This window comes from Octopus sinensis, linkage group LG20, assembly GCF_006345805.1.
Source record: "Octopus sinensis linkage group LG20, ASM634580v1, whole genome shotgun sequence".
NCBI classification, from domain to species: domain Eukaryota; kingdom Metazoa; phylum Mollusca; class Cephalopoda; order Octopoda; family Octopodidae; genus Octopus; species Octopus sinensis.
This window is the reverse complement of record NC_043016.1, coordinates 26,783,630-26,801,498: the sequence shown is the minus strand read 5'-3', so window position 1 is coordinate 26,801,498 and position 17,869 is coordinate 26,783,630. Positions and strand designations below refer to the sequence as shown.

General features: G+C 33.7%; 1 protein-coding gene across 1 annotated transcript in view; it reads left to right on the top strand.

The window, feature by feature from the left end:
* The window catches only part of LOC115222451 (palmitoyltransferase ZDHHC5), a 150,420-nt gene that overhangs the window by 94,461 nt on the left and 38,090 nt on the right, over window positions 1-17,869 (top strand). Inside the window, exon 9 of the mRNA XM_029792644.2 lies at window positions 5,181-5,292. Coding sequence (XP_029648504.2) covers window positions 5,181-5,292 — 112 coding nt within the window. The remainder of the gene's footprint in view (window positions 1-5,180; window positions 5,293-17,869) is intronic.

Here is a 17,869-nt window from a genome sequence, read left to right as displayed (position 1 = left end):
TCTGAGTTATAATTCTATTGAAGTCAATTTTGCCTTTCATTCTCCTGGGTTGATTTTTTCAACTAACACTTGCCCTCAAATTTGTGGTCTTGTGCCTAAGTTTAAAAAAATTATTAATATTAATATCATATGGTAGTGCAGCAATAAATCTATGATACAAGTTTCAACTTCCAGCTTGAACATTTTTATTTTAATTGATAAGCATGAGGAACTTTCACTTTTCTTTAAACCTAAGGTATGATATTTATTTTTAAAAACATTAATCATCACAACTAAAGGCTACATCATGCATTTCTTTCTTTCTTTTCCTTTTTTTTTTTTGTTTCCACCTGCAGTTTTTGGAATAGAAAGATAGATAATAAATGAGGATTGTATACAGTTGTCACAACAGTTGGAAGAATGCCTTCTACATTATTCTATAGAGATTTAGGTTTAAATCTTCTGATTGTCAGACATTGTAATGTGTGTTAATTAAACGCGTTCAGGCTTGACTGAAAATGTATATACAATGCTTTGCTTATTTTCTGACCCATGTTAGGCCAATGGAACTAAACTGCATAATTACTTCTATGGAGAAATACAAGTTCACACATACATAAAATACGTGAATACATGCATGTATACACAAGTACATGTATCAGTTAGCTGCTACACTACAAATATTTAAAATTATCAACTGCACTAGTCTTGCCTAGTCATAACTGTTTTGCTCCATTTGACCTGTCATGAACTAGAGACACTGCCCTTCTCTCTTCTAATTTACACACACACACACACATTCACATGCACCCATGCAGAGACACACAAAGCAGCAAGTCATTATTTATCTGCAATGTATTTACCATTTTCTTTGCTATTGGCGGGAAAGTTAATTGCACACACATCTGTAGACACGTACCCTTCTTGGCACCATGCACTGGTTTAATTAGAAATGTCAGTTGAATTGTAATTTTCATTACATTAACCTTGACAACTCTTTCTGTTTACTGTAAAGAAGAGTAACTGGATAATTAACTTTTTCTTTTTAAATATATAAACAATAGAGATCTTAAAAGTATGAGTATATTATTTTTCAACATACTTGGTCAATTCTTGTGCAAGCTTCTTTGTGCCAACTGAAAAAAATGTTTTCAGCTGAATAGATGAACCACATAGGTCCTGCTTCCTCCACTTTTTGGCATATCAATAGCCTTCATACTGTCTTTGAGTGGAACAAATAGATGATAGCTTATAGGAGCAAGTTCAGAAGGATGTTCCAAGACCTCCAATTTCAGCTTCTGTTGGCTTTCAACACTGAGAATCAATACGAGGATAGGTATCGTCGTGCAACAGCACAACACTTTTGACAGTTGTCTTTGGTGTTTGCTTCAAAAATACTGATTGTAACTTATCATGCAGCATCTTATACACTGCTTACTGTTAACTTCCCCCACCAAAAAAAAAGAAAAAAAAAGTCTGCATCATTTGTTCTACTGTTGGTTGCATTCTAAATTGATGGGTGATTGTTAATGTTTCCATTCCATATTCTGGTATTTATTCTCCAACTTGCAGTAGTATCATTTTTGTTGCTACAGTGATCAAAAAGTTGTTGACAGATTTCAAAATAGTTTAAGCCTGAAATTCTATTGCAGATGGTTGCATAGTAGAACCATAATTGGTATGCATATTATTTACCAATTTATCAGTAGTAATATATCTGTTTAATAGAACCAAGCACAGACTTGTTTAATGTTGTTGTCATCAGCACAGAACCTAGGCGAGTATTTTGCTCTTTCTTGGTCTGTGACATGTGTGACCATTTTAAAAATTTGCAGTTCATCTGTAATGTGTCTATAGCAGCAGAAAATTTCTCAGTGTTGTGCTGAGAGCCTTGGACTGATTTTTGACTCCCCACCCCTACCCACCTTTAAAAAAATTATAAAAAAATCAGCCACCATAATACAAATCAATGAATGCTGCTCTTCTTTAGAGCCAAACAGAAAGCAGCCATGATTAAAAACAATGACAACTTAATTGATATTTCAATTTCAGACTTGCACTGTAGTGACACAGGAAAAAAGTGCAACTAGTAATGTGCACATAACTAATCTTCCTGTCAATAATGGAAATGTAAGTGCATTGCAACTGATTAATGATTCTTGTACATATATAAACGTGTGTGTATATATGTGTATAAATATATATATTTTATATATATTTATGATGTATATATTTTATATATATGATGTAAATATATATATATATTATAAATATGTTTATATATTTTATATATATGATGTAAATATATATATATATTATAAATATGTTTATATATATATATATATGCGTATAATAAAATATATATATTATAAATATGTTTATATATATATATATGCGTATAAATATATATATATATAAATATGTTTATATATATATATATATATGTGTATAAATATATATATATTATAAATATGTTTATATATATATATGTATATATTTTATGTGTGTGTGGTGTGCATTTGATATGTATATTTGCATTCATATTTATATAACAATAATAATTCTGCTTGTTTGTTCATTCACACATTATGCTTTAGTTTTTAGAGAGGCGGTAAATGAGGGAGAGGGAGTGAGATAGCAGATAGTCTATAAATTAATCAATCATGATGCCATGGTTGGCATAAGTGAGAGAAAGAGTTAAACAACCTAAGGATGTTAAAAAGTTTGTTGAAGTAAGAGATATAGAGAGAAATATAAAGTGTTTAGCAAAGGGAAATTTTGAAATCCTATAATATATTATTGTGACTGGAAGTGATATAACTTAGCAAAATAGATGTGGATGTTATTTTTGATTTTCAATGGAATTGAAAACATTGTGTATATTCTCTATATCGTTTTGTGTACATTAATTGTATATAATGTAATTATATAATGCAAAATATTGCATTAGGAGTATGCAATTATATACTGATCTTTCAGTTTCAATAGAATTAAATATTAATGAATGATACATGTATTAAGTATTGTATAGATTGTTATTGTATATTTTTGTATCATTTATTGCACAGGCAACAAGATTTATATGCAATAAAAATGCAAATCATCCTTTCTTTCTTAAATAGCTCCTCTTAATTCTTTTTGTTCCGTGAAATTTCCACAGGTCCCACTAGTATGTATGTATGTATGTATGTATGTATATATAAAATCATTCAATATCTTTTCATGCTGGCATAGGTTAGATAGTGCAACAGGATCTGATAATTAAGAGGACAACATGCTCAAATGTTTTGGCTTTTTTTTTTTGTTTGTATGCTCTTTCTAATGCCAACCGTTTAGCTGTGTGCCAGGTGCTTTGTTCATGGCACTGCTAGTAGAAAGGTCACCTTGTAATTTACAAGACAGAAAGACCTATAGGGGACCTGTATAACTGAAAGGAATAATAGTGATTATAATGACTTTAGGGGAGGTAATGAGAGGGGGTGAAGTTTGTAAGAACAGATTTATTGTTGAGAGTGTGGTAGTGAAGAAAGTAACAGTAGTCTCTATTGAAGCAAAGAAAGGGATTAATGTCATGGGGAGTGGGGTAAGAAAGGAAAGGACAGTAGTGAAGGTCAAAGTGGATTGTGTGGAGGTGGGGTATTCAGCTCTCCATAAATAAGGACAAGTACTGATGAAAGGTATGGGAGAAGGGAACATGAGAAGAAATATGTGAAGGTTCAGTCAAGTGGGAGAGTAAGCCAGACAAACTGTATGTTAAGATGGCTGAGGACAGAGAAGAAAAAGTTATGGATGGCAGTGGATGAGTGAATTAATATTATGATTAATATGACAAGATAGGGTGATGATTTTATATATATATATATATATATATATAAATAAATAAAATGTATATATACACTATGTACACACGCACACAGAAACAAGAAAGTGGGGGTGACAACTAACAATAGAAAGAAATTTGTTTCTTACAACTGTATTACATTAAAAAAATTATATATATATATATATATAATAAATTAATAAATAAAACATGCATACATACATATATGTACATACCTACATCTATATGTGTGTATATATATATATATATATACTTTGTTTTCGTATTTTTGCTTCATCTTGCACTGATATATTACATAAATATAAATGTAGACAGACAATTTTACTATTGCAACAAGCTGTCTGAGAAGTCTGTCTGCGATCTGGTTTTGACTCTCTCAATTGGAACCACTTCATATCACTCGTCTTTATTATACTTGGTTAAAGGTGTGAGGATCGCAATTCCCCCTTACCTTCACCCAATTCCTAAGCAGTTGTGTCTTTAAAAAATCACTACCAATGAAAATTTTATCTTCAACTTGTATAAGTTCCCCGTACTCTAAATTGGCAAGGTATGAGCAATTGGTTTCAAATTTGGGTTGGTTTGTTTTGTTTTCTTAATAATAATTCTAACCTCATTAAAACTTGTTAAAAAGAATTTCATATATATATATATATATGTATGTATGTATGTATATATATATATATATATATATATATATAAATGAAACTGATATTGCAAATTTCTTTATTTTCATTCTATTTGAGCATTTTATATTTATATATTTTGAAATTCTGCATTCAACTGAAAATGTTAGCATGCATCTCACATACATGTATCAGATACTTGTACAGCAGAAGGATAGAGTGTGGATGGGGCTTTAGGAAAGGTTCCCAGCTACAAATTCCAATAATTAGTGCAAATATCTGGATTTCTAGACCATCCATTCCATGCTAACATTAAAAAAAGAAAAGAATCATTATCATAGTCATCAACATCATCAGTATCATTATCAATGGGTTAAAATCTGTTTCTCCAAACATGGGTTGGATATATATAAATATGTATATATAAATATATGTGTGTATATATATATATATATATAAGCATTTTTATAAATTAATGAAGGTTATAAATAAAACATACCAGCTTAGTTCCTTGGTCAGTTTTAACTGCTTGGTTATTGCTAAGTAAGGTTCTGTTTCTTTATTCCATTTGTAAAATCTTAAATGGATTAATAATAAATCTGATAGCCAATTTTGGATCATAAGAATATATTGAAAATAATTATCAACATATGAAGCCTTGTTTATATTTCTTACTTATTGTAATTATTTTTTTTCTTTTTCTTCCACTTGTTTATTTTGAAATAAATTTTAAGGCGTGTAAATGTTGCGAAACGCTGGAAAAAGCATAAGAAACAAAAGAGAATAAGAATAAGAAACAAGGATGAGAAAAGAATAATATATTTTAGAAGTAATTCCAATGTGGATGTAAGTGTATTTACTAGGACAGTTTTGTTGAGTTTATGTATTTTCTTGGTCTATATTATTAATGTTCACTAACAAGTTGATATAACTAACACACTCTTCTTAAAATGTTAGAATCTGTCATTGAATTGGCTGAATATATTCAGTATTTATATTATTGTAGAAAATTAAGTACATTAAAAATGAATATTTCCTTGTGGAAAGGAAGCTATGTTTTTTGACACTCACCTCTAGATTCCATAGCTTTAAATAGATAAAAGATATTCTGTGCAAGAATGCTTATTTGTCTGTATATATATATATATATATATATATATATAGTGAAGGAAGCAGTATTAGTACCAAATGGCAATCTTTGTATCCTAGAACAACAAATACCATAAAATTTGGTCTTGAATGAACCTCATACAGATGCAAAATGCTGAGAAAACATGCATATATATATATATATACATATATATATCTATCATTGCAGATGAGAACAATGTGCCATGAGTGCTAGAACTGTCAGATCATATTTCCATGTACTCTACTTCTTCAGTGACAGGTACCTTATTGCCACATACCAGCCAAATATCACTGAGAATGATACATAGAATAATAGTGACTTTACACGTGAGTGCACAGCAACCTGCATATGTATGAGTATATATATATATATAGAGTATATATATACGTTTATGAATTTGTGTTGCAAGGTTCCTGATGTGAAATAAGTGGAGCAAGAGTACACATGCAGAAAGAAAGTGTCACTGAAGAGGTCACAGATGTGTGGCGAAAGATTTCTGGACAATGGACACAAGTTAGAATATGAACCGTAATAAATTAGTGAAGAATGAATATAGTGCATGTTTTTATTTGACAAAAAAAAGTGACCAACCTGAAATACAACAATATGTATGTATGTATGTGTATATATATATATATATATATACACACACATATGTATGTACATACATATTTGTATATACATATAGATCTATATATGTATATTTATGTCTGTGTATAATATATATATATATGTATGCATTTATATATGTAAGAGCCTTAGAGTCAATATTGCAAAAATCAAAATCATAGTAAGTAGGAAGGCGAACACATCACAAACCCCCTCAGGTAGATGGCCCTGCTTGATCTGTAGAAAAGGTATAGGTAGAAACTCCATAAGATGTACCCAGTGTAAGCTATGGACACATAAGGGGTGCAGCAACATCAAAGGAAGGTTAACTGGGAAGATAGCTTTTGTGTGCGGCAGATGCACAGGAGCAATAAACATCGCAGATGCTCAGAAACTGATTCCATCACATGCCAGAGGGAGAAACTAGGATAGGTGACCAAGTCTGTAGTGAAGGGGGGGGGGGGGGGGGGATGCTCGGAGAGCATTGCCACTGGAATAAGAATAGCCTGAGCAAAGTTCAGAAAGCTCCTACCTCTACTGGTGACAAAGGGTCTCTCATTCAGAGTGAAAGGTAGATTGTATGATGCATGTGTGAATTGCCATGCTACTTGGCAATGAAACATGGGCTGTGACTGCTGAAGACATGCGTAGGCTTGAAGAAATGAAGCTAGTATGATCTACTGGATGTGTAATGTCAGTGTGCACACACGTGAGAGTGTAAGTTCCCTGAGAGAAATGTTGGACATAAGAAGTATCAGATGTGTACAAGAGAGACGACTGCGCTGATATGGTCATGTGCTACATATGGATGAGGAGAGCTGTGTGAAGAAGTGTCACTTCCTAACACTGGAAGAGGGAGACCTGGGATGAGGTGGTGAAGCATGACCTTCAAACATTGGGCCTCACAGAAACAATGACAAACACCGAAACTTCTGGAGATATGCTGTGATTGAGAAGACCTGGCAAGTAAAGTGAGATCACAGTCATAGCCTACATCAGTGTCACATAACCAGCCCATTTAAAAGTATCTTTGAATCGTCGGGTGACATGCCATCCTTGAGTCAATCAAAATTAAATCAAATTGCAATCAATTGGAAACTGTAGTTGTGACCGATGCCACGGCCACCTGACTGGGTCCCATGCTGGTGGCACGCAATAATCACCATTCATGCATAGGTCGTTGCCTGACTGGCTCCCCATGCTGGTGGCACGTAAAAAGCACTGTCTGCATGTGGTCGATGCCAGCACCCCCGCCTTAACTGGCTTCTGTGTTGGTAGCATGTAAAAAGCACCATCTAAACGTGGCTGATGTCAGTGCCGCCTGACTGGCTCCTGTGCTGGTGGCACGTAAAAAGTACCCACAAAACCTTCGGAGTGGTTGGCATTAGGAAGGGCATCCAGCTGTTGAAACATTGCCAGATCAGAGTGGAGCCTGGTTTGCCAGTTGGCCAGTTCCCAGTCAAACCGTCCAACCCATGCCATCATGGAAAATTGACATTAAATGATTATGATGCATGAATGTGTGTGTATATAGGGTGCAGACAGTACTCGTTTGCATGATCACTGTCTCAGGAAAAAATAGAGGTTTTTAATTTTTGAGAAATATTCATCAAATTTGGATCAGTTTGCCCTTATGATGTTCTGTCAATCTCACTCAAACTCGCCATTGGCCTTGATGACAGCCTCCAGGTGATCTTGGAACTAGCCATAGGCCTTCATCACTATTTCCCATTTTAGGCCCTTGAAGGCCATGATAATCCTCACTCTCAGCTCATCCTTTGTATTGCAGCTGGATTTGGTGGGCTCTCATTCTACGGTGCATGAAATCAAAGGGGTTTGCAGTCAGGTGAGTTGGGAGGCTAAATGTCAGGCACTGTGTGATCAAAGAAATTCTCCAACAATCAGGCCTAGGTCTTTCATTTGGTGTGACAGGATGCAGAGTCTTGCTGCCACACGTACAGCTACCCAGTCAATCCTGAATCTTCCAGTTCCTTTCTGACCCTTTCCACTATCCTTCTGCTGATGTTGAGGAAGTTTGAAATCTTGTTTGTCCTTCCAGCACAGGTTGCATGGAGGACTCCAGGTCTCTTTCACAAATTGTGGTGTTCAAAACATTCCATAGTAATTATTCTACAAGAAAAAAAAATGCAAAAATTCGTTTTTGTTTTTAAGAAAAAAAAGACTGACAAAGTAAAAAATATGTGTAAAATTAGCAGTTGAAAATTCCAAATGAATACCATCTGCATCGTGTAATGTATATATGTATGCATATATATATATATATATATGTGTATATATGTATGCATATATATATATATATATATATATGTATGCAGATATATATATATATTATGTATGCATTAATATATATATATATGTATGCAATATAATATATATATATATGTATGCATATATATATATATGTAGCATATATATATATGTATGCATATATATATATATATATATGTATGCAATATATATATATATGTATGCATATATATATATATATGTATGCATATATATATATGTAGGCATATATATATGTATGCATATATATATATATATGTATGCATATATATATATGTATATGTATGCATATATATATATATATATATGTATGCATATATATATATATATATGCATATATATGATGCATATATATTATATATATATGTATGTATGCATATATGTATGTATGCATATATGTATGTATGCATATATATATGTATGCATATATATATGTATGCATATATATATATATATATATATGCACTCCGAGAGTGTAGTGGGTGTTTTTACGTGCCACTAGTACGAGGGCCAGTTAGGCGGTACTGACAACGGCCATGCTCAAATGGTGCTCTTTATGTGCCACCTGCACTGGAGCCAGTCTTCTCAAGCACAGCATATTTCTAAAGGTCCCGGTCACTAGTTATTACATGTATGTAATGAAATCTCTTCCCAAAGGTTAGTACCTTTCAACTTCTAAGAAAGGTTCTTTTCTCATTCTTAACTCTTTGAGAAAAAAATCTCTCCAAATTTATAACTGTATCAAGGAATTATCAAAACACTCTGAATATATATATATATACACATGCAAAGACACACACAATATATATATTATATATATAAAGAATAAGGAGAAAAGATCCCTTTATGAGGTTTATTACCATTACTTGATTCATATATTATGCCATACATATATATATATATAATATATATGCATACATATATATATATATATGCATACATATATATATATATGCATCATATATATATATATGCATACATATATATATATATATATAGCATACATATATATATATATATATTGCATACATATATATATGTATGCATATATATATGTATGCATAAATATATATATATATGTATGTATATTATATGTATGCATATTATATATATATATATATATATATGTATGCATATATATATATATATATATATATATGTATGCATATATATATATATGTATGCATATATTATATATGTATGCATATATATATATATTATATGTATGCATATATATATATATGTATGCATATATATATGAATCAAGTAATGGTAATAAACCTCATAAAGGGATCATTTTCTCCTTATTCTTTATATATGTATATATATATATATATGTGTGTGTCTTTGCATGTGTGTATATATATATATTCAGAGTGTTTTGATAATTCCTTGATACAGTTATAAATTTGGAGAGATTTTTTTCTCAAAGAGTTAAGAATGAGAAAAGAACCTTTCTTAGAAAGTTGAAAGGTACTAACCTTTGGGAAGAGATTTCATTACATACATGTAATAACTAGTGACCGGGACCTTTAGAAATATGCTGTGCTTGAGAAGACTGGCTCCAGTGCAGGTGGCACATAAAGAGCACCATTTGAGTATGGCCGTTGTCAGTACCGCCTAACTGGCCCTCGTACTAGTGGCACGTAAAAACACCCACTACACTCTCGGAGTGGTTGGCATAGGAAGGGCATCCAGCTGTAGAAACTACCAGATCAGATTGGAGCCTGGTGCAGCCATCTGGTTCGCCAGACCTCAGTCAAATCATCCAACCCATGCTAGCATGGAAAGCGGACATTAATCAATGATGATGATGATGATGATGAATAATGTGCTTGAAAACATTAAGAACTGAAAGCACATCTATAAAAGCAAAAGCCACACAAATTTTGTGAAATCTCTTCCCAAAGGTTAGTGCCTTTCGACTTTCTAAAAAGGTTCTTTCCTCAATCTTAACTCTTTGAGAAAAAATCTTCTCTACAAATATATATCATCATCATTTAACATTTGTTTTCCATGCTGGCATAGGTTGGATGGTTTGACAGGAGCTGGTGAGCCAGAAGACTGCACCAGGCTTCACTGTCGGTTTTGGTATGGTTTTTATGGCTGGATGCCCTTCCTAACACAAACCATCTGACATAGTGGACAGTGCTTTTTACATGTCATCAGCATCATCGAGGTCTGTTTTGGCAGTTTTTACAGCTGGATGCCCTTCCAAATGCTGACTACATGGTAAGAGCACTGGTGAGGGGTCACCAAGTAACTCATAAGACAAAGATCCTTTGAGAGGAAGTGGTCTTGTGTCAGGTGATGTGGGGTTAGAGTGTGAAAGAGGGACACAAATAGGTATCTTACTGTAGAGGAGATATATGGTTATCCAGTCAGAGGGATAGAGCAATAGAAAGAAATGGTGGTGAGTGCAAGGGTATACCCTCAAGGCACAGGGATCAGAATATATATGGGATGGTAGCATAGGTAGTAGGAACTTCACATGAATACAAAAAGTGGAGAGTGGGGGAATGCAGTGATGGGTGAAATATGGGTATATAGAGGAAGTAGAGGACAACAGGATAGTAATGATACAATGGGAAGGGTAGGATTGGAGAGTGAGAAATAAGAATAAGCACAGGATTGGGGAGTGAGAGAGCATAGTGCATGAAAAAGAAGAATGTGAGGAAGATAAGATATGTAGTTTGATTTGTCAAAAATTTTATCATTACATGTGAGGGAACACAGAGCTCAGTTTTTCTCAAATGGGCAGGTCTTTTCAAAAAACTCATATTGCCAGATATTTCAGTCCATTGTCATCCATGATGCCCAAAATCCTGAGATCAGTGCTCACTATTTCATCTGATGTCTTCCTGGGTCTCTTTTGTCCACAGGTGCCATATATACTAGGAGAAGTCAAAAATTATCTGCACTTTCACCATAGCATATCTTTATTATTGTCACACTGCCTTCTGCACATCCATGCTTATAGTTGGTAGTATTGTGGTCACATGATTGAAGTTCAAGCCTGATCACATCATTTTTCTTTCTGGCTTTACAGTGACCACTCTACTAGCAATGTGCAACAAAGATGAACAAAGAGCAGTGATTTGATTTCTCTGGTGTGTCAGGTGCTGAAATTCATTGGAGGCTTTTAGCACAAAACGGGGACAGTGCACTATCACGTAGAAGTATGTATGAGTGTATTGAGAAGTTTGAAAGTGGCCAGAGAAGCATGATGCACGAAAAGGGAGTGGGATGCCCATCAACCTCCACCACTGTTGAGAAGATTCAGCAAGCTTGAGAGATGGTAGAGTGGCCATGCTTACGCTGTAAAGCCAGAAAGGAAAATGGCAAGATCAGGCTCAAACTTTGCTCATGCGACCACAATAGTACCAACTCTAAGCATACATGCAGAAAGCAGTGTGACAATAACAAAGATGTTATGGTGAAAGTGCAGGTAATTTTTGTATATATATATATATATATATATATTGGGTCATACTTTATACTTTATACTTTATATTTTTCAAAATTAAGATGAAGTTCTTTTTCTCCTTCATTTTCTGCAATGCTCTTCCATTTATCTCGTAGACTTGCAAGGCCCCTCTTCCAAAATTCACTTGTCTATGAGGAAAAATACTCCAGTACTGTACTGACCTCATCTACAGAAATCATATTTTTCTGTTCAAATGATTTTGAAGATTGTGGAATAAATAATAATCAGATGGGGCAATGTCTGGTGAAAATGGTGGGTGGAGCATCGTTTCCCATTCAAACTGTTCCATCCTTTGGAATGTCATCCCACTGTATGATGGAAGAACACCTTTCATCTTGAAACCAAAGATCGTTGCTTTCCTTCTAGCACAGTTGTCGATGACTGGTTGAGTAACCAAATCCAAGCTCCTCTGCTAGTTCCTCAACAGTTACAGTGGAATTCTGTTCCACCAGGGTTTGCAGAACATCCTTGTCAAGCTCTTATAGGATGAGGCTTGTCTTCTAGGCTATAGTTTTCATATATATATGTATGTATCCATACATATATATATATAGTTTCCAGCTTATATGTATTGTCCGATGCCCATATACTGCATTAATATTCCTCGCACTTTCTGATGCATTGTTGCCTTTATTGAACTCATAAAGCAAAATATGCTGAATATGCTCCTTTGTCACAACCATTATAAGTTTGAAAAAAAAATAACTGTTAAAATCGAACTGTACTCTTCAAAACTTGCACTTAGAATAAGTACAAAGTAAAATTACTACCTGCTTTTATAGCAAGTTGATGCAGGTAGTTTAACCCATCCCCCTCCAATTTTTAGTTCATGTAATTGAAAAAAACCACATTATTTATGGGATGACCCAATATATATATATGTGTAGAGGCATTTATGTGGATAAACAAATTAGACATATTAAATATAATAATTTGGATATGAAATACAAAATATGTATATATGTATACATGCAAGACGAGAAAAAGCAAAGGCTGGAGACTTTCAGATGATGAACATTTAAGTATGAATATATAGATATAGTAATCGATTCAACTTCCACAGAGTACAAATGACAGAAAATTAAAGGGTTAGAAGAATGGTGCTATAAGTCCAACAACTGTTTCTAGGAGTTCAAAGATCCATAAGAATGTTGATAGATGTAGATCATCATAATATGCAGTCATAATGGATGCAATCAACATTGGATAAGATGAGCCTTTGTCATCAGTGTAGAGAAGAGCTTACATGCAGAGAAGTTCAAAGATGAAAGGATTAAATGTAGAAAGCTAGCTGTTTTAGAGAGGGGTAAAGTGGGAAGGTTGGTGGGGTTATGGGAGGTGTTGAGACAGAATTGTGTGAGGAGAAAAGAGAGCTAGTTCAGGAAGAGAGAGGGGGTTAATAATGAGTGTATTAAAGGAGTTAGTAGTAGAGGTGGAGAATTAAGAGGTGAATAGGAGGGGTAGGATAGATGGTAATTGAAAGGTAGTCTATTGTGTTGGGGTTGTGTATAGGTGTCAAAATTTAGGGATAGTAGCTTTAGAATTATTGGAAGTTGAGATAGTGAGAGAAGGAATGGCAATTATTTGAGGTAGGGAGAGTGTCTAATTTAGTGGCAGGAGGTGATTACTAAGGTATGAGAGAAGATAGGGTGAAGATTGAGAGTAGGGCGTAGAGGAATAGCTTGGGGGTCGAGATAGCAGTGGTTAGTACAGTAATGAATGTGAGTTGGTAATGGAGAGGGAGTACTAAGGTATCCAGAAGAGTATGAAGCTGAATAGAGGGAGGGAGCGATCGATAAGTTAGTATCTGAGTGGGATAGTTTTAAATGCCTTTGGCTGAAGGGGGGAAATGAGAAAATAGGGACAGAAAACAACTTGTGAGGCTAGGTAAGGCTATGAGGGAGATTGATAATCCCTCACTATTTGTTTTGTGTGTGTGTATATATATATATATGTGTACATAAATATAAGAATATATGTATGTATGTATATATATAGTATGTGTATGCATATATATGTGGTATGTATATATGTATGTGTGTATATATGTATGTGCATATATATGTATGTGTATGTATATGTGTGTATATATATGTATGTATATTGTGTGTGTATATATATACAAGTATAATATATGTGTGTGTGTGTGTATATATATATATATATATATAATATTTATATATATGTATGTGTATATATATAGTGTGTGGATAGATATATATATATATGTGTGTATATATATGTATATATACTATATATGTGGGAAGTTCTGTCTGTGGGTGTGTTTGAGGAGTTGTTAGCTAACTCCCCCTACATCGTTTTACCGATTTTGATGAAATTTGACATGTGAGTAGAATTCATGTCTGGAAACCTCATCACATACTCAGAATGTTGAAAAAATTATAATAGGGCCCCTTGAAGGGATCCTTATATATATATATCTAATATATTTCATTTTAACAGCTAAGGAAAATAACCCATTCATTTTCCTAAATAATTTAGTATAAATCAAATTAAGTATGCTTATTTCTTAGTATTTGAACTGCTAGAGTTATTTTTGCAATTTATCCCGTACAACTCTTAAACAAGTAAATAGTATTTTCTAAACAATAGTTCCACTTATTCGGTTAATGACTTATTCACAAATATACCAACACAAGTGTCGCTGAGGGTAATATTCTATGAAAATGCACAAAAGCCCTTTTCAGAGTTATTTACTTTGATTTGTTATCTCATATCTGATTAGCCTCTTATTACATAACATCTTTCAGATTTTACTGTACATAAATTATTAGTATTCCCTCCTAAATTCTATATATTAGAGCCCTTTTTTAGGCTACTTTATTTGAATTCTCACTATCAGGTAACTAATTTTATGTTATTAGATAACTGACATCACATTTTAGATATTCATAACATTAGGAATTCTGAAAAACAAGATCCTGTATAAGGGAGTTAGGTATTCTCTGTAAATGCACAAAAACTGTTTTAAGGGTTACATACTTTGCTTGGATTAGCGATACAACTATGAGAATGGAACCAAGGGATGAGCCCCACCCTCCCAGGAATTGCCAGGTACGTCAATATATATATATATAATATATATATATATCTATATATATATATATATCTGTTATATATATATATGTACATATATGTGTGTGTATATATATATATATGTATATATATATAATGTACATATGTGTTGTATATATGTATATATATATGAACATATGTGTGTGTATATATATATAGATATATATATGTGTGTGTATATATATGTATATACAAGTTTATATATATGTATATGTATTTATATATGTATATATATGTGTATATATATATATGTATATATGTCTATGGCTATGTATATATATACATATATATGTCTGTATATGCATGTACATATGTTATGTATATGCATATATATGTGTATATGTTAATCATTGTCATTGTTCAACCGTGATTGAGACAATGGAATTTACTATGTTACACCAGACTTCACGGTCCATCATAGCATTACGGAGGTCCTGTTGCTGGATGCCTGTATTCCTGGTGATTACATCAGGGTAGGAGAGTGTGTACCCTCTGGTATCGTGAGCAGATGGCTTTCAGAGGAGAAGAATAGAAATTACCTCGTTTTCAGCTCTACAACAATGTCCAGCAAACTGGACTCTTCTACTTTTCACAAGAAATGATATATGGTGGTAATTTCCAATATATTTGTACTTTGGTTGGATGACACTTCCACGAGAGATTTGAGCTCCCATAAGGAGGCGAGTGTGTAGTTCCATCAACCCCCTCAAGCTTCTTTGATAACGTCCAGGTTTCTGAGCCATATAGTAGAATGGGTTCGACTGTGGCTTTGAAGATTGTAAGTTTGAAATCTCTACTTAGATTTGATGACCAGATCTTATGCATATCATTACAGGCTGACCAGGCCATACCCTTTCTAGTTAGAAAATCTTTTTCAGATGATATGTACGACCCAAGATATTTGTAATCAGAAACCATATTTAAGAAACTTTGCTGATGACATCACTCTTATCAGTGATTCTCTCTCCAATGCCCAGTCTCTTTTACAATCTCTTGAACAAGCCTCAAATTGTGTAGGTCTTTACCTCAATGAGTCCAAGACTGAATATGTAAACAAGTGCCTGTCCAACAGTGATTTCATCATCCATACTCTCAACAATACGCTCTTAAATATAGTTTCTGATTACAAATATGTATATATGTATATGTATATATGTATATGTTATAATGTATATATAAATACATATTGTATATATTATATATATATATGCATATTTATATATATATGTATGTGTATGTAGATATATGTATAGTGTAGTGGCTAGTGATCTGTATATGTGTGTGTATATAATATATATTATATATATATATATATAATGTATATGTATATATATAATATATATATTATATTATATATATATATATATATGTATATGTATATATATATATATATATATATATATATATATATATATATATGTATATATTGGCAGGGCTGGCCTGCTAGGTAGCCGGCCAGAATGCTAGAAGAAGATCATCAACGATCAAACTACAAGGGAAATTCTCTAGAGGAAGAATTCAGCGAAATATTTAAATATATATATATATATATATATATATATATATACATATATGTTATATGTATGTATATATATATATATATATATATATATATATAATATATATATATTATATATATATATATATCATCATCATCATCATCATCATTGTTTAACATCTGCTTTCCATTTCCATGCTAGCATGGGTTGGACAATTTGACTGAGGACTGGCGAACCAGATGGCTACACCAGATTCCAATCTTGATTTCGCACAGTTTCTACAGCTGGATGCCCTTCCTAACGCCAACCACTCCGAGAGTGTAGTGGGTGCTTTTATGTTCCACTGGCACGAGGGCCAGTCAGGCGACACTGACAACGGGCATAGAAAAATTGTTTGTTTTTTTTTAACGTGTCACCTGCACACCGGCACAAGTGACAGTAAGGCGACACTAGTAATGATCACGCTTGAATGGTGCATTTTACGTGCAACCAGAATGAGCGCCAGTTAGCCACTCTGGCAACGATCATGCTCTGGTGGTGCTCTTAGTGCTCCAGTAGCACGGATGCCAACCATTGAATTTGATTTTGATTCCGATTTCACTTGCCTCAACAGGTCTTCACAAGCTTTGTCTGATGAAGGGAAGGTACACATAAGAGGGCTGATTACACCCCTGGCTTAGGCCACAAGGTTATGGTCTCACTTGGCTTGCCGGGTCTTCTCAAGCACAGCATATTTCCAAAAGTCTCGGTCACTAGTCTTGCCTCAGTGAGGTCTAATGTTCGAAGGTCGTGCTTCACCACTTCATCACAGGTCTTCCTGGGTCTACCTCTTGCACAGGTTCCCTCAACCGCTAGAGTGTGGCACTTTTTGACACAACTATCCTTATTCATTCTCGCCGCATTACCATACCAGTGCAGTCATCTCTCTTGCACACTACATCTGATGCTTCTTAGGTCCAACTTTTCTCTCAAGGTACTTACACTCTGTCGAGTATGCACACAGACATTACACATCCAGTAGAGCATACTGGTTTCATTATTTGCAAGCTTACATATGTCCTCAGCAGTCATGGCCCATGTTTCACTGTCATGTAGCATGGCTTTTCGTACACATGCGTCATACTGTCTACCTTTTATTCTGAGCAAGAGGCCCTTTGTCACCAGCAGAGGTAAGAGCTCTCTAAACTTTGCCCAGGCTATTCTTATTCTAGCAGCTACACTTTCAGCACACCCTCTCCCACTACTGACTTGGTCACCTAGGTAACGAAAGTTATCAGCTACTTCTTGTTTTCT